General features: G+C 40.4%; 1 protein-coding gene across 2 annotated transcripts in view; it reads left to right on the forward strand.

The window, feature by feature from the left end:
- Positions 1-17,838, forward strand: part of LOC117287883 (serine/threonine-protein kinase Nek8-like) — a 77,917-nt gene extending 60,079 nt beyond the window's left edge. For both annotated transcript variants that reach the window (XM_033768477.1, XM_033768478.1), the window contains 3 exons: positions 12,672-12,888; positions 16,569-16,850; positions 17,383-17,838. In XM_033768477.1, coding sequence (XP_033624368.1) covers positions 12,672-12,888; positions 16,569-16,639 — 288 coding nt within the window. In that variant the 3' untranslated portion in view covers positions 16,640-16,850; positions 17,383-17,838. The remainder of the gene's footprint in view (positions 1-12,671; positions 12,889-16,568; positions 16,851-17,382) is intronic.
- The last annotated feature ends 681 nt before the right edge of the window (positions 17,839-18,519 follow it).

Genomic DNA, 18,519 nt, shown 5'->3' on the forward strand with positions numbered 1-18,519 from the left:
GTGGTTACAAGATCTTTGACCTGTTATTTGAACTTTTGATGGAAGACCGAGCATAGCCTTGATAGTATTTGTATGGAAATGATCAAGTTTTTCCAGCTGAGTATCAGTTTGTTATTCTACCTGGATTATCAGACCATTATGCAGTCATGTGTAACTTGAGTCTGTGCAAGCCCAAAGTCCCAACCATTACTGTAAAGAGCCGACAGTGGGAACATGTGAATTCTGAAGTGTTCCGCGACATAGAAACTCATTTGGCATAGCTAAAAGTCAATCACGACTGCTTGGATTCCTATGTCAGCCAATATGAGAGTACTGTCAGTGACATCTTGGATAAGTACGCACTCTGGATAACAAGATCAGTCAAGGTCCAAACTGAAGTCTCCTGGTTTAATGATGACATTCGTACAGCAAGAAAGATCTGTTGCAACCCGAGCGGAAATGGCGGAAAAATGGCAAACTGGAAATACAATGACAGGAATATCGCAACCAATGTAAAGTAGTCAGGAATTTTATCAACCAGGCAAAGATCACCCACTATTCATCTCGAGTACAAGAATCCTCATCCGCTCATCATTTTCGTCAGACCCTTACAACGTGCCGCAGACATTGCCACAGTTTCAACCAGAGTGTAGACTATCTGTGTTTGAGCCTGCCACTGTGGCAGAGATTCAAAGGGTTATTATGAAATCTCCTTCAAAATCCTGCGAGCTGGATTCAGTGTCAACATCCATGATGAAGCCAAACACTGATATATTTGTACCCTACATCACTAGTCTTGTCAACTAATCACTCGGTTCCGGTTGTTTCCCCGATAGCCTCAAAGTTTCCTACATCAGGCCGCTCATCAAAAAAACCAAACCTGGACAAGGAGGTATTCAAAAACTACAGACCAGTTGCAAACAAAATATCTCGGAAAAGTCATCGACTGAGTAGTCTCATCACGCATTTCTGATCACATTCATGCTTTCAACCTGTACGACGTGTTCCAAGCAGCATACAAGCCTTTCCATGGGACAGAAGCTGCACTAGACCGTGTGAGCAACGACATTCTTTCTGCAATGGACAAAGGTAACCTAACAGCACTGGTCCTGCTAGACTTGAGTGCTGCTTTTGACACTGTTGATCACAACATCCTTCTCTCTCGACTCCAGAATCACCTTGGCATAGAGGACACAGCCCTAGCTTGGTGCAAATCGTAGCATGTATGTATTGGCACCGCGATATCAGACCCTGTTGTTGTGAACTACTCTGTGCCACAGGGGTCAGTACTGGGCCCGCAGTGGTTTACACTGTACACTTTACCGATTCGTGACATCATCCTGAAATTTAATCTGAATTACCATGTCTATGCAGACGACACTCGGCTATACATCTTCCTTCCTTCCTGTGAAGTGCAGCCTCGCATATGTGAGGATAAATGCACTGCGTGTTTGCGCATGCGTCCAAGAAAAATAAGTAGGACATGCTGTCGAGTGTGGAAACAATTTATGTAAACAAGTGCAAGTAAAAACTGTTGGATATGGAGAGCTACTTAGATGGATGAGCCTTAAGTGCAAGCTTAAAGGCTTCAAGCGATTTGTACTCCGCTGGATCTACTGCTAGGCTATTCCAGTCCCGGATGGTACGTGGGAAGAAGGAGTTAGTAAACACAGTTGATTTGGTGTGAGGGATGACAAAGCAGGATTGGTGACCTCTTGTTGATGTAGATAGATGGCATGGTACTGGTTCCACTCAATGTCAACGAGACCATAACGGATTTTGTACATCATAGCCAGGCGACTGCTAGTGCGTCGGTCCTGTAGGGATTGCCAGTTTAGCTCTTGTAGGATAGCAGAGACACTTCTTGTCCTGTCGTAGATCCCTGTGACAAAGCGGGCTGCATTGCGTTGGACTTGTTCCACTTTCTTGGAGTTGTGCTGTGTGTGGGTGTCCCATACAACACTAGCGTACTCGACTGTTGGTCTTACCAATGTGTTGTATGCAGATTCCTTGATCTTATGACTGCAGTGCCTGAGATTACGGGACAGGAAAGCTCGAGTGGAGTTGGCTTTTTTTAGTGATAGTGTCGACATGGGTATTAAAGCTGAGATGGGAGTCGATGTGGACTCCAAGATATTTGGCTGAATGTTGAACTTCTAATGTGTGGCCATGAACGGAGTAGGATGCGTGGATGGGCCTTAGCGTTGAACCTCATCAGCCACTTTGACTCCTAGTCTTGTAGGGCATCAAGATCTTTTTGGAGGCTGGTCGTGTCATTGAGGGATGAGATGTGCTTGTATACTACACTGTCATCAGCAAACAGCCTAGTTGTTGAGTGATGGACGCAATCGGGAAGGTCGTTGATGAAGATAAGGAACAACAATGGACCTAAGATGCTACCCTGTGGTACTCCTGATGTTACTTGGGATTCGGCGCTCTTCTGACCATCAACTACAACGACCTGGGACTGTTTATGGAGGAAATCACGGATCCAGTCCAGGGTGCTGTTGCGAATGCCGTAGTGATCAGCTTTTAATAGGAGGTGACGGAGTGAGACTTTGTCGAAGGCTTTCTCAAAGTCAAGAAGGATCATATCGATTTGTGACTTGTCATCCAATCCTCTAGCTAGATCTTGAACTGTGAGGATGAGCTGGGAGTCACATGACCTACGCTGGCGAAAACAGTGCTGTGAGTCTGACAAGATGTTGTTGTCATCGAGATGGCGGATTATTGCACAGTAAATGATGTGCTCACAGAGCTTGCATAGGATTGAGGTGAGAGAGATGGGCCAATAGTAAGCTGCATCTGACCTGCTACCCTTCTTGAATATAGGGACAACGTGGGCTTTCTTCCACTGCAGTGGCACTCTACCTTGGTTGATGGAGGACTGAAGTAAGAGTGTAATTGCAGGAGAGACTTCTTCCGCTATTTCCTTCAGGAGCTTAGCAGGTATGCCATCGGGGCCAGATGCAGTAAATGGCTTGAGGTTCCTGAGAAGTTTGATGACTCCATTTTGGCTTACAGAGATGGATTCCATAGCAGGATAGTTGGAGGGACCCAAATCAGGAGGCGCTGAGCCATCGTCCTTGGAGAACACGGAGGTGAACTGTCGGTTTAAGGCATTGGCTTTGGACTTTGGGTCCACATGCAGGGGTCCGTCTTCTTTAAGTGGGGCCACTCCCATCTGGTCACGTCGTAGGGACTTCATAAGGGCACCAAGCCTCTTCTTTCTACTGCCAGCTGGTGCACTTTGCACAATGTCATAGATGTACTTGTTGTATGCATTGTGTCTCTCTTTAGGCGTCGGAAGCGGGCCCAGTCCTTATCTCTGTTAGTTCAACGAGCTTTCCTGTAGGCCCTTGCTTTGCATCTAGAGGCATGCTTGGTGTCGGAATTAAACCAGGGTTTGCTGAGTCGGTTTGAGCTTTGTTTGGAGGGTACATAAGCATCAATGACATGAAGCAGCTCATGGTGGATGGCCTCAGCAAGATCTTCAACTGGAGTGGTGGTAGAAAACTCAGAGGTGAATTGGGTTGACCATTCCTTTATTCTCTGACGAATAGCATTGAGGTCAGCTCTTTTCCATAAGAGGATTTTCCTTCTCACAGGTTTTTTGCGAAGTACAACAAGTTAACAATATACTTCAAACCTGCGAATAAGCATCAAGAAGTTTTTAATTTGTTATTTTCTTGTGAATGCAGGAAGAGTGATTGAAGATTTAATTGAGTAACTCAAATTATTCCAAAACATAATGCCACGTTGAACAAGACTATTTTGGTATAATGTTGTTCTCTGGCGGGAAACGAACAGGTTTTTCTTGGCAGTGCTACGAGTATAGTGAGAATGGATGTTTGAAGTTAGTGTGAAAAGTGAATTAATGCAACTTGGTTACTTGGCAATGCATTATTCATAGCTTTATACATAAATTTACCCAAATTTAGTTGGTAAAGGTCAATAATTTGTAGTAATCTAAGATTACAAAATAATGGAGCCGTATGGTCACGGGCACCAGCATTAGAAATAATACGAACAGCTCTCTTTTGCAAGGTGAGAAGTCTACTGCTTTGTGTTAAGGAACCACCCCAAGTAAGAATGGAAAAATTTAAATACGGAAGAACCAAAGAGTTATACAGGGTCAGCAAAATAAACCCAGGTACAAGTTTTCTTAGACGGTTAATTATACCAATATTTTTAGCTACTTTATTGGTAACGCCTCTTAAGTGATTCTTCCAGGATAAATTCTCATCAATTTCTACACCAAGAAACTTGCTATGTGTCACTTGTTTGAGCACTACACCATCCAAAACTAGGGGTACAGATTGAATATATCTACGTTGAGCTTGACAGAATATAATATAATTGGATTTTAGCAAATTAAGACAAAGTTTGTTTGCTTTAAGCCATTTACTTATTTTTGTGGCTTCAATATTTAAAATGTTCACAGCTGCATCAACGCATCTGTGGCTAAGAACTAAACTTGTGTCATCAGCAAAAAGACAAAATGATATAATATCGGATGTGTAATACAGATGTCATTAATATAAAGAATGAATAGCAAAGGTCCTAAAACAGAGCCTTGGGGCACTCCACAGATGATATTTTGTTTTTCTTGAAATTGTAGATTATATGAAACAACTTGTGTTCTGTTAGAAAAAATAACTTTTAAACCACTCCAACGCATTCCGCGGACTCCATAATGTTCTAATTTATGTAACAAAATGTAATGGTTAACAGTGTCGAAGGCCTTAGACAGGTCTAGAAATATGCCAATAGAAAAGTTTTTGTCTTCAAAGCCATTAAGCAATTTATTTATTACAAAAGATGTCGCTAACTCCGTAGAACGCTTTTCTCTGAAACCAAATTGTGATTCAGAGAGGAGGTTATGCTTAGATATAAAGCCCATTAGCCTTGTATAGATGAGTTTTTCAAAGGTCTTTGAGAATGTCAAAAGAACTGATATCGGTCTATAATTGCCAATGAGATTTCTATCACCACCTTTATGGATAGGGGTAACTTTAGCTTTTTTCAGGCCATCTGGAAAAACTCCCAAAGTTAAAGACATATTGAAGATCTTTGCAAGTGGTTTTGCCAATGAGTACCTAGCTTCTTTAATTACAATAGGGCTTAAAGAATCACACCCTGGGGCTTTACCACAAGGAATCTTGTTAAGAATGTCAACAATTTCTTCTGGTGAAATAGGGGTCAGGAAAATAGAATGGTGGCATTTATCGCTAAGAAACGACTCGAATGGAGTATTACAAACTGGTAGCTTGTTAGCAAGTTTAGTACCAATGTTAACAAAGTAATCATTGAATGCACCACTTGTTGTATTGTCACCTTCAATAGTCACACCACCATCATCATCGACAATGGAGGAAGGGTTTGATTTAAATTTTTGCTTATTTAAAACAGAATTTATCACATTCCAGGTGCCTTTGATATTACCCTTGTTGATTTCGAATTGAGAGTTAAAATACCGTTTTTTAGATATTCTAATTAAAGAATTTATTTCATTCTTATACAGAGTATAAATCCCTTTGTTTTGCATGGTTGGATTTTTAAGGAACTTTTTATAAAGAAAAAGTTTTTCCTCCTGATTGAATTGTAAATACCAGCGGAGAGCCATGGTGACCTATTTTTATTATATCTGCATTTAACTTCTTTTAGAGGGAAATTGTTGTCGTACAATTTGATTATTTGGTCTAAGAAATTATTATATGTATCGTTCACATTGTTTTGAGAAATTATTGTTTTCCAATCAGTTGTATTTAATTGGTGGATAAATTGTTGAGTATTATAATCGTTAATTAGACGCTTTTTAAATTTCTGTCTGTTTGTCACATTATTATTCCAGCTACTAACAATCAGAAATACTGGTAAATGGTCACTTATGTCGGTTTCCATAACACCGGCAGAATGATTCATTAAGTCATTTGTTAGAATGTTTCAATTAAAGTAGCACTATTTATAGTTATTCTTGTTGGTTTAGTTATTGTTGGGAAAAATGATTGAGAAACTAGAGTATCAACAAATGTTTGCACAGCATTATCCCCTTCACTGTCCAGAAGGTTAATATTAAAGTAAACTTAAGGATAACATCACCAATAGCAAAGGTACACGCTTCAGCTTTGCCACCACGGATGGAGATGGACTTACATTTGACTGGCTTAAGCGTGAGCCCCATAGACTGAGTGATATCATGGATTTCGTTCATGATTTTTTGATGTCTTTTTTTGTCAAACGTAATTGGACAGAAATCATCGGCAAATGGAAGGGTTATGTAACGACATCCCTCTAGATCATAACCATATTTTTTGTCTTGCGACTTAAGGTGTTGCACAATCGGATTAAAGACCGTCAAGAAGATGATTGGGGACAGAGGATCGCCTTGAAAAACTCCTCGTTTGAATGGGAAGGGATCTGACACCCACCCTGGTCCCCGTACTTGACCATTTAATCTAGAATACAGAGTCTTAACATATATTTACAAATAGAGTCAGGAATACCATTTCTCTCAAGTGTGTGGTTGATAAGGTTATGCTCGACGGAGCCGAATGCGTCAGCCAAGTCGCAAAAAGTCACTTGTATTGTCTTTTTCTTATTTCTCGCACTTGCAATGAGTTCATTCATGACGAATGAGTGCTCTATGCACCCATTATGCCCTTTAGGAATGCTTTTTGTGCACTATAGTCAAGCAAGTCGTACGTAACATATACGATGAGATCCTTTCTGACAAGATTTGGTCAAAAAGTTTCCCCACACATGACGTCAGTGCGATCATCTGGAAGTTTTGAGGATCGGTTGTATCACCTGCCTTGTAGATTAGAGTAACAAAACTGTTTGACCAGCTCTGAGGGGGGTCCCCAGTGTTTAAGAGTTTTGTGAAAATTGTCGCTAAGATGTGATGGGTAGCTGGAAGCTTGCGAAGGATGCCATACATGATGCCATCTGGGCCAGGCGCAGAAGTAGCACTTTTTTTACTCAGAGTAGCTTTGACATCCTTTGGACGAACCGGATCGAGGTTAAATGGATGAACAGAAAAGTCCTCGTCGTGTATTGGTAGATAGGGGAACCAATTAAGAGCTTGTAGATCAACGGGGTGTGGATTTCCATACTTGAAGGGGAAGTACGTGTTAGCGTGCAGATCAGTAAACGTTGGTACCACTGGTTTCTTATCCAGAGTCCCATCCACATACTTTTTAGCAAATTTCCAAAAGTTTTTCCGGTATTAGGTTTCGTGAAGTCTGGAAGTGCTTTGTTTACGTTTACTTTTTTCAATTATTTTGAGGAAGTTGTGCGTTTTAACAGCCTGGTTTCTGTCTTCCTTTGAAGCGTTTTTTCCAAACGCCCTTTTTCGGAGAGCGTTCTTGGCAGATCTTGCTTTTTTCAGGGCACTTGAGTCGTGAGAGATAAGGTCGGCTCTTGAGTTTTCCTCTTTAACAAATTTCGGTTTAGAAACTAGAAACTCGGAAAGAATTGATGTAAACAATTCACCCGCTTGGGCTGGAGTAATGTCCCTTGAAGAGACTTTGAAATGCAGTGGACCGAGTAGTGCATTCACCTCTTGGTTGTATTGTGTCCAAGCATTCGGTGTTAAGTTCGGTAGCTCAAACACAATGCGACTTTCACATGGAACAATAGCTATCGACACAATAGTCATCCACATTTAGACTCGTGTAGATTTAACACTGCCGTGTTTTCCCGCTGTTTTCAAAAGTAGGTGGAACAGGAGGAACCTGTTGGAAATCGGTGATCATGAATTGACATTTAGACGGATTAAGCCTCATAAGATTATCATAGGACCATACATATAGTTTAAGACAGTCAAGTTCACTGTGCATTACATTAGTTTATTCAGTATCATTTTACTGAAATAAAGTCATATCATCAACATACCTTGTTATGTTTGGTACACTTGCTGAGAATTAGTGGAGGCATCATTTATCATGGCTAGGAAAGCTACGGGACTGATCTTTGTAACCAGCATTAGTGGTTTCCCAATTTAAGTACGTACTTCTGAACCTGACACACTATGAACGATTAGTGATAATCCATAATGATGGTAATAATCTCTTCACATATAGGCGAATTGTGTCTGTGTTGTGCGTGTGTGCGTGTGTGCGTGTGTATGTGTATGTTGTTGGATCTCCTCCCAGGAAACCGCGCATCAAACCTCGCCAAATTTACAGGAAAGAAAGGAGCTGGACACTCGTCTATTTTTGAACAAAATCTGTTTAGAGTTGACAGATTTATGAGCAAAAAACACCAACATTTGTGGGGTTTTGCGCGCCATTTTTACTGTTGCTATGGGCAGCGCGCGCGCATACAGTGCAAGCAAAGAACTGTTGCTATAGGCCACGCACGCGTACAGTGAAAGCAAAGAACTGTTGCTATGGGTTGGGATCATGGAGAATGGAGGCAGACATTAGAACATGTGGGACGGGGAAAGGAAGGGGCAGGGGAACAGCACCTTATCTGTTGCTATGGGACGGGATCACGGAGAACGGAGGCAGGCATTAGAGCACATGGGATGGGGAGAGGAAGGGGCAGGGGGTGGGGGAACAGCACCTTATCTGTTGCTATGGGACGGGATCACGGAGAACGGAGGCAGGCATTAGAGCACATGGGATGGGGAGAGGAAGGGGCAGGGGGATGGGGGAACGGCACCACATGCAGCTCCATTTTTCAGGATGCATCCGTCCTCAAGCAAATTATGACAAACTGAATGAAACTCACCTTAAAAGTTTACACATTAGGTTCCCCTAATCTCTTGAAAACCATGTGTAAAATACTTGCGCATTTAATACAAAATATAAAAAAATATTTCAGGTTTAAAAAGTCATGTTTAGTCGTTTAAATGAATAAAAAAAAACACTGCAGCCACCCTTTAATGTAAATCTGTGGATATTGTGTTTTGTGTTACCTATTACCCAAATCCTTTAAATCACAAATCCATGAAAATGTTTGTTTTTAAAAAAAAGTATTATTAAGCGCACAAATTAGGGGATAAGATAATTCAACAAGGCAATTCTGCTATTTTTACTTTTCTTGTTGTTTTTTTTGTTTTGTTTTTTCACGGCTATGTCTTTCAAGTTCATTTGCAAGCGCCGCAATTGGCAAACTTTTTTTTCTCCATTTATAACACGTGGGAGGATTAATAAAACAAATAGGCCCTTCACGAATAACAAGACATGTAAATTTAATGTTTATTTGAGTAAAGTGAAACAAATTATAATGACTGGATTATTACAAGTAAAATATTGTAAACATGTAATGTGTATAGTCTCATTTTGCAAACCTACAGTACTTGTACTTAATTCTCGAAAAAAAATCTGTGAGGATCAAATCCCAGAAAATTGCAAAAATCCTGGATTCTCACAAAATTCTTTGGCAAGAATCCATTTTGATTCTCGCGGAGTCTTGTGAACTTCCAGGCCTGACATGACATGACGAAATTTATTTCCTCAAAAATTTAAGCCAGCCTTTCAAAATGGATTTAACGGCAAAAAGCTAACAAGTTTTGCCAAATCCCCAATAATGCATACATGCAATAAATTGCAAATCCAAAAAACATAAACCTAAGTCTGGTAAAATGTTCCACCTTTTCAAAATTGTTTCAACAACCATCACTACAAGTGTACCCACATCAGGTGCCCTTGAAACAGGTTGGGTATTTACATGACTTACATGAACTATCAGACAAAAAGCCAGAACATTGGGTCGTATGAATAAAAACTATTTTTGGGGTTGAACAAAGAATTGAGTAGAGTGGGATTCGAACCAACAACCTCCGGATTAACGTGCCGGCGCTCTCCAACTGAGCTATCTAGCCCTATATTGGCGGTCTCCCTATTTTATCAATATCTTTGTTCAACAACCTGGGAAGCGGCAACCAGGGGATCTTAATTTTGGTTTCAAATTTAACATCTATTATATTGTTGCGGTACCCACTGCCAAAACATAGGATTCAAACTGCCTCTAGCTACCAGGCAACCTCAGTAGTCTAGTTGGTAAGACATTGCTCTAGAATTGCAAGGGTCGTGGGTTCGAATCCCACCCGAGTAACATGCCTGTGATATTTTTTCACAGGACTCGGGAAAGTACTGAGTATACAGTGCTAACACACATCGGTGTATGGGTAAAAACCAAAATTAATATTCTTTATCCCCGATGCAAATTTAACATCTATTAAACCAGGGGATAGGGGTGTTTTTTTCTTTCATTATTATCTCGCAAGTTCGATGACCGATTGAGCTCAAATTTTCACAGGTTTGTTATTTTACGCATATGTTGAGATACACCAACTGAGAAGGCTAGTCTTTGACAATTACCAATAGTGTACACTGCCTTTAAACAAACACTTCCTCTGATTTTATTAACAATAAGACTTAATATTAGAGGCATTCATTTCTGAGAAAACAAATGCTTTATATCTTTAAAAAAGCCTGCTTCATGATACAAAACGGATTTATACAAACGGATTTATACAAACGATTTTATTTTATCATCAGCATACATATAAACAAGTTTGTTTAAAAGCTGTGTGAGTTTTTGTGTATTTTGTGCATTGTTTCTCGATTAAAACACTGTGCATGTGTCTAATTAGTATTTCAGTGACGTCTTATACATTTATCCTTTGAGGAATATAATAAACACTGATATTTTCTTCAGACAAGCCTTATACTTCCGTGTCCAAGGTAGCTCCAGAGCTACCTGGAAAAAATGACCAGTACTAACTAGCATTGTGTAGTATTTTCTCCATTTCATTCATATGGAAGTAAATAGGTGCTTAACAGAAAAGAATTTACTTTTCATTAAAAGTAGATACTTTTAGCATTTTACTAAATGCCTTCCAGTAAAAGCTTTTACTTCCTTTTATTCATACTAACAGGAAACCCGTACTACGTGCGGGTCCTGCTAGTTTTCCGCGCTGTTTCAATTTCACAAAGCACTTAGATTGATCTTAACTTTGTATCAATCTTAACTGCTAAGCAAAGAGTGACGTCACAATACCATTTACCTTGTCCTTGTCTGTCTCGTTTCGTTTATTTGTTTCCCGTTCAGTTTATTTTTTTCCTGTCCCGTATCATAGTCCCTTTTCTGTTTTCATTTCCCGTATTACTTCCCCAGCCGGCCTGTTAATTTCTGACCCCTGATCATTATTTTCTCGTCTTGTTTTTCCTGTTTTGTACTGTTTGTCAGTCGAATAAATGTTGTTACCATCCCGTTCATTATCTACCGTTCGCGCACTTGTTCGCGTTTTTGCAATGTTTTTTGTTTTGTAAAAATTCCTGTACTTCGGGTTCCGCTAGACAGGTAAACTGGGCAGTTAGCACACCTGAATAACTGCTTTGCATAACAATGTGATTATAGTGCTTGAGGACGTGATAGGTGCCGTTCCCCCCTCCCCTGCCTCTTCCATTCCCCGTCCCCCTGCCCCTTTCCCCTCTCCCTGTCCCACGTGCTTTAAAGCCTGCCTCCATTCTTCATGATCCTGTCCCATACGCCTCTCTTAATATTTATGCAAGACCCTTTAAAGCCATTGGACCCTTTCGGTAAACAGTATTGTCCAAGGCCCACACTTCGTGTATCACAACTTCTATATATGAAATAACAAACCTGTGCAAATTTGGGCTTAATCGGTCATCAGAGTCGGGAGAAAATAACGGGAAAACCCACCCTTGTATCTGCGCGTTTCGCCGTGTCATGACATGTGTTTAAAATAAATCCGTAATTCTCGTTAACGAGAATTGATATTGTTTTACTGTTTTCTCAAAAAGTAAAGCATTTCATGGAATAATATTTCAAGAGAAGTATTTCACCACTACCTTCTGTAAACCCTGTAAGTTATTTGTAAATCTGTGAACTTTTTTTTTGTTTCTGTACCAAAAGGGTCCAATGGCTTTAACCCAAAATTTTCTAAAAGTAAAAAAAAATAGCATTTTATATTCCCCTTTTTCAGTTTGTGTCTAGATGTGTCCACCGTTCAAATGCATAGCCCCCGATAGGAAAAACGTTTGCAAACAACCTCAATTCGTTGTCAACGGCCAGAGACCACCGACATTCTGTTCATGATAATAAAAAGAAAAATTACATATTTCATAATTTTTCCGATCAGCAAAACCTAACAAATGTCATAACTCATCACAGGAAAGGAATTCTTTTTGCTTCAAATTCAGTAAAAAGTTCAAAGTCGACAGTTTCTAATGTAGCCCTGTGGGCATGCAATGAGGCTAATATCGTCTGCTGCGCAAGCGTTGAAGTTGTTTGTTTCTACTTTACCACTCCAATAATTGTAAATGGAAAACAACTTGATACCAGCGACGACAGTAAAAGGCGGTAACACACATGGGGTACAAAGAGCTCACTGTGGTCGGAATGTGTACAGGCCTCCATAGTGTTTCCACTGGAGCTGGGTGCAGCGCTAATTGGATTAACTTGAGCTTCGGGGATTAAGACTGGAGTTGTAACTCCTTCTGTTCCTTGCTTTTGATTAGAGCTAGCTGTGTTTTTAATTTGTTACTTGTTCTTCTGTATTTGGTTTGCGGTAACACCACCTCCATGCACCATCTGTGTATCTACTTGTTGGGTTGATTATGTTTTTTTGAGAACTTGTCTTGCTGTATTTTCTACTATCCACAGAGTGCGTTCTTAATTGGTCTCTATTTTTTCTGAATTTTGTTATTTATTAGACTGTAGCGTGTGGAGATAATTACACAGTGGCTGGCACAATGGACAATGCTCTATATATGTGGGGAAGAGGATGTTGTCCAACAACACAGCCAAGTGAAGAATTGTCTAAAGACTTAACAAAGTGTGATCAGGACCAAGTTTCTAAGTCAGACTCTCTACAACTTTCTGATAGTGTGCTAAATGAGGAAGTTGCAAGTGTTCCAGCCATGGATGAGGGTAAGTACATTATAAATAACTTTAAAAACAAACAATTCGAATGAAACAAAAAACAGGTTTGTCTGATTATAATTTGGGGCGGGGGTGGTAAGTGGAGATACAAATCACCGTCGATAACCTCCCATCAGATGAATCTAAGTGCTTTGTGAAATTGTACACTTGCCTGTTTTTTTTCCGTTTCTCATTATTAATTTGTCGATCCCATCCATATTTTCCAGTTTCGCGAAGGTCCCGCTAGTGGTTCTTTCCCAGTCCCACTTACATAAACCCCGTTTTTTTTCACATTCAGTGTACTACTTTCCTATCCTGTATCAATTATAAGTCCTTTTTTTTCTTTTCCCATATGATATCGTTAGTTTTTGTTGCTGTTCCCCCGTCTCCTGTCCCACCCTGTGCCCCTTCCCTCTCCCTGTTCCATATCTAACCCACGCTTCCGAGTCCCTTCGTCCCCGCGACCCTGTGCGTCGGCATTGTTCTTTGCTTGCCATGTCCATAACTCATGTTTTCTAGTTTCGCTAGTGTCTTTCCCCATATCGGGCATTCCGCTACAGATCATTGCATATAGAATTCTGCAAATATAGTGGTGGAAGGGGGGTCACCGTCAGGGTTTAGTGGAGGGACACTTGGAGTCACAAAGAACCTTTTGGTGCTTTGTGAAATCGTACACTTGCCCCTCTCTTTTCTTTTTATTTGTTGGTCCCAACTATTTTTATCCTTTACCTTTACCTTTACCTATCCCGTAGTCTTCTGACCGTGGGGGCACCCCTTGAAGATTTGTCAGTTAGTTTCCTCCATCCTTTTCAATCTTCAGACTTTCTCAGGGAGTCATTCAGCGTCATACTCGTCCTACTCGTTTTCTCTGTTTGCCTCTCTTTCTACCTCCTGACACAGTGCCTTGCAGGATAGTCTGAGCATGTCCCGATTATCGTGAAATGTGCCCATACCACTTTAGTTTACGCTTTTTCACAGTGGTCAGGAGATCTTCGTAGGGTCCAATGACTTGCCTGATTCTGGTCCGTACCTCCTCATTGGTGATATGATCTTTGTAGGAAATGCAAGGAATCTTCCTGTAGCATCTCATTTCTGTGGCCTGATGTTCCTGTCATTCCAGATGGGCTTCAGTTTAGTCAGCGCTGCTGTTGTCTGCGCTATCCTGGAGCATATTTCTGGTTTAGACCCTTGATCACTAACAACAGCTCCCAGGTACGTAAAAGATTTGACAGCGTCAAGTTTCCTGCTGTTGACTGTGATGTCAGTGGTGATATCATTGATACTGTTGGTCATGAGTTTGGTCTTCTCTCCACTGATTTCCATGCCATAGGATGAGGATGTTTTGTCAAGGCTTTCCACTAGTTTGGCAAGCTCTTGTTCTTCTCCAGCTAGGCCATCGATACCATCGGCGAAGCGCAAGTTGGTGATGGTCCTGCCACCAATGCTGACTGTACCTTGAGGGTCTTCAAGTGCGTCTGTCATGATTCCCTCCAGAAAGATGTTGAAGAGCGTGGGGGAGAGCAGACAACCTTGCCTGACTCCAACTGTTGTCCTGAACCAGTCCCCTGTGCTGCCGTTGAAGCATACTGCACTGGTGGCCTTGTCATAGAGGTGCTCTATTACCCTGATCAAATTGGCATTGATGTTGTACAACTTCATGATTGTCCATAATGCTGCATGCCACATTCTGTCAAATGCTTTTTTGAAATCCACAAATACATGGTATGTTTTGTAGTTTCGCGCGGGTCCCCCTAATGGTTCATTCCAAGTCCCATTTATAACATTGTTTTGTTTATTTTTTTCCGTTCAGTTTAATATTTGCCTGTCCTGTATCGTTTTCAAGTCCCTTTTCTTGTTTTTCCTTTCCTTATTATATCCCCAGCTTCAATCATTTTTTTCCCGTCATTTATTTTGCCGTTCCCAGTGTGTACCCCTTCCCTCTCCCATCCCATATCTCCTCCGTGCCTTCCCATAACTCATGTTGTCTAGTTTTGTGCAGGTCTGGCGCTACTGGTTCTTTTCCAGTCTCGTTTATACCCGTATAATTTATTTCGTTTCTTCATTTTTTTGCTTTCCCCCCGTCCCCTTCCCACAGACGTACTACACTGTTGACACCTTCCCTCTCCCTGTCCCACTTGCTCTAATAACCCCCACCTACCTCCGTCGTGCCTCCGTTAATTTCCTGAGGTGATCCCGTGCATTGCTTCCACTTCACGCGCGAAGTTACTGGATGCTCGCGCTATGACTTTGACATCACAAAGGTCCCCTGACGGGTATATGAAACAACGCAGACCCCTTACAACCCAAGGGTATCCCCCAGTTCCGAAGTTACTACACATTTGCGCGTTGACTGTGATGTAGGGTGCGGACAATTCAGTAGTCAGTAGGGTGCGGGCACCACTTGACATTAATACAACATGGTGGCGCCCATACAACTTAGGCATCATAATATTATAGATGAATTGATTGTGAAAAGTCACTATCAAAGTCATTTGAGTGATTTGCATTTTTGGTGTTCAGAACCTGGAGTTTGAAAGAGAAAAGTTGCGTAAACATGTCTTATTTCGAATTATAACACACCTCTTGCTCGTTCTTTATTCTGGTTGGCTGAAACACGGTCACGTGGGATGAACTAATATAGGCTAGTGATCGCGCGCGCGTGTTTTGCGGGAATAGTACCAGAGCGGGCAATAGTCTTTGAATACAGTGCCCGCTGTAACAGCGCCCTCTCTTGACTTGAACCGTGAACAACAACTACACAACTCCTTTTTCTGTTCTTATTTGACATATTTAAGACCGAGCTGTGTTATAAAACACATATTGACTGACATAATTCGGTATTGTGTATTTCTCCTTCACTAACTTTTACCAGTGCTGATGGCTTTTCAAAGGACAGCAGTGAACACCATTATTATCATCTGGACAATGTAGAGGACCTGGGGCCGTATTCACGAAACTACTTAAGTCACAAAATAATAAGCACCCCACTTAAATTCCCAACTTAGACGAATCTGACCGACTAAGTGGTATTCACAAAGCGTATGCGCTAAGTGCCCCGCTTACTTTCGCGTCTCAAATCTAAGTGGGGTCCGAGCTGACTTAAGCGGTGCACTAGTGTGTCATGGACGCTTTTGTTGCGTGTCGCGCACCGCCGAAATTTTAACGATCAAATTCATTGTAGAGAGAGAGTATTTCGTGAAAGGAATAATCCAATAGTAGAATTCACTGACGGGAACTTTACTCACGTTATAGGTTGGATAGAAACGGTGTTTTATTTTTAATTAAGCTAATAAGAGAGAAAATCGACCCACCGACTGAACGATCCTGCGCTATACCTGTGCAAATCAATGCAATTGCACTACAGTTTTATGCATGTGGAACATTCCAATGCAGCATTGGAGAGATACGATAAAGATTTCACAACCATCCGTGTCAAGAATCATCAATATTGTTTCAGTAAGCTCATGTCGAAGGGTTGCTGATAATATAAGATGGACAAGAAATAATATACAGCACACAGGTTAGTGTTTTACTTTTTCTAAATAAAAGTAACTTTTGGCTATTTTTGGTTAATGTTTTTTTTTAATGTCATAATGATCAACGTTGCATTTTATATTATTTTGTATTCGGCAAGCAAATAATGTTATAACACCAGAACTAAAAATTTTACTTTCGATTAAACATCACAGAACAACTGAAGCATTGTCGGGAGAAGCATCGGTCAGTGGAATCGACGGTTCCATTGCTTATCGCAAGGTGAAATCAGGCTTTCTCCAGAACGGACCTGCCGTTGATCGTAGCGTGTGCAGTCAGACCTTCCTTTTCACCACAACTTGGCAAAACAACGAGGGTCTTCCTGATGTAGAACTTGAGGATGACCTTGCTATGGAACAGCAACTTGCCCAACCGGAACATCCATCTCAACAAAACGGCAACATCGTCAAGAACCATGTGGTTCACACTTATTTCCAGTAAGTTCAAGTCAAAGTGTTCAAGAAAAATGAGAAGCGTTTACAATTTTGATTACAGACATGACTTGTTCATGATTACTTGTTCATTGATGACACAACATATACTTATCTGAGTTGTGGTGTACACACGCACTCAGATGGATACATTAATTGTATTACATTTCATAAAACTATTTTCATTATGAAACAATTTTCATAAATCAATATTAACTAGGTCAGTTCATGAAGAAGTATAAGTCGCGGGACGGCATTGCATGTCACATACCAAGCGGGATAGAGTTTATGTTGTTGGTTGCGAGGGGGGGGGCATAATGAATTTATTTATAACAAAAAATCATAGTAAAATAATGGTGTTCACACGACGCATTTTCTCATTTTTGTAACACTTTTTAAAAATCAAAACACACATAGCGCATCAGCACACTCAATGATTTATAAACGATCAATAACAAACTATATTTAGTTTTAGATCCAGTTTGCAACTTCCCGTATTCTTCATCATTGACCTCTTCTGTTATTGCTCTCTTTCTAGACCCCGTCATTGAATGCTACGTTGTTGGCTTTTACAGTCTCAGATGAAGGGGTTGCCGGTGTTGAACTGCTTTCCACAACATAATTTTAATTAAGCAGTTTTCGCTATTTAAGTATTAAGCCAATTTATTTTAAATTAATTTTATTATAAATGCACAAATACAACTAACTAATTTTGACTTGAATCATCACGTTTTCTCGACATAGTCCCCTTGTTTCAATGAAGCAGGGAGTATCCTGCGTACACTGACGATAAAATTCAACATATTTTAAGATTAAAATATCCTGTGGAATTATTACTTCTAATGAATATTATGAACCCAGTACTCATTAGGTCCTGCGGCATTGGCTGTAGCCACTGGCTCTTTTTATATTGTCCAATGATGGCAATCTGTTTTGTTTTGTTATTATGATGCAGAAAAATATTAAATTTTTCATACCAGTTTTCACCGATTCCTTGCGCTTTCTTGAGACTTTTAAAACATACCTCTTTTCTATCATTAATGCATGTGTAATTTCATATTATGAGTGGGACGCGCGCGTTTATAAGTGAGGCCAACTCACACAAAAAAACAAAAACAAAGAAAACACAATTAATTTTTTAGAAACTCATATCCACTCCCGTCATTCTGTGGCACCGGCGGTTGCGAAAAGGTATAAACTATTCTCGTCTCGGGGTAACGATAATTGAATGCCTCTGAATCACCATAGTAACCATTGATGACGTATGTTTTGTGCGCATGTGCACTAACTTGATCTCAACAACTTAACTTTTTTAGATTTAAGTGGGGTACTAAGATAAGTGGGGTACTTGGATGTTTTGTGAATAGCTACTTAAGCACCCCACTAAGATAGCGGGGTGCTTTAGACTTACATGTAAGTGACAACTTAAGTACTCCACTAAGATAAGTTTCGTGAATACCGCCCCAGACTTAGGCTTTTGAGTCACACTAATTGCAAAAGTTTGTTATATACAAATTAGGTGGTAATTAGCAATCTTTAAGGTCAACTATCTCTAAAACTATTCATTTTATGGACAAGGTTTGTGTTGGAGGTGAATAAAAACCTGACCTTGAGAATTTAAAAAACATTTTATACTCGATTGACCCTTTCCAAATAACTAGGTCAAAGGTCAAGG

Source organism: Asterias rubens, chromosome 3 (assembly GCF_902459465.1).
Source record: "Asterias rubens chromosome 3, eAstRub1.3, whole genome shotgun sequence".
Taxonomy (NCBI): Eukaryota; Metazoa; Echinodermata; class Asteroidea; order Forcipulatida; family Asteriidae; genus Asterias; species Asterias rubens.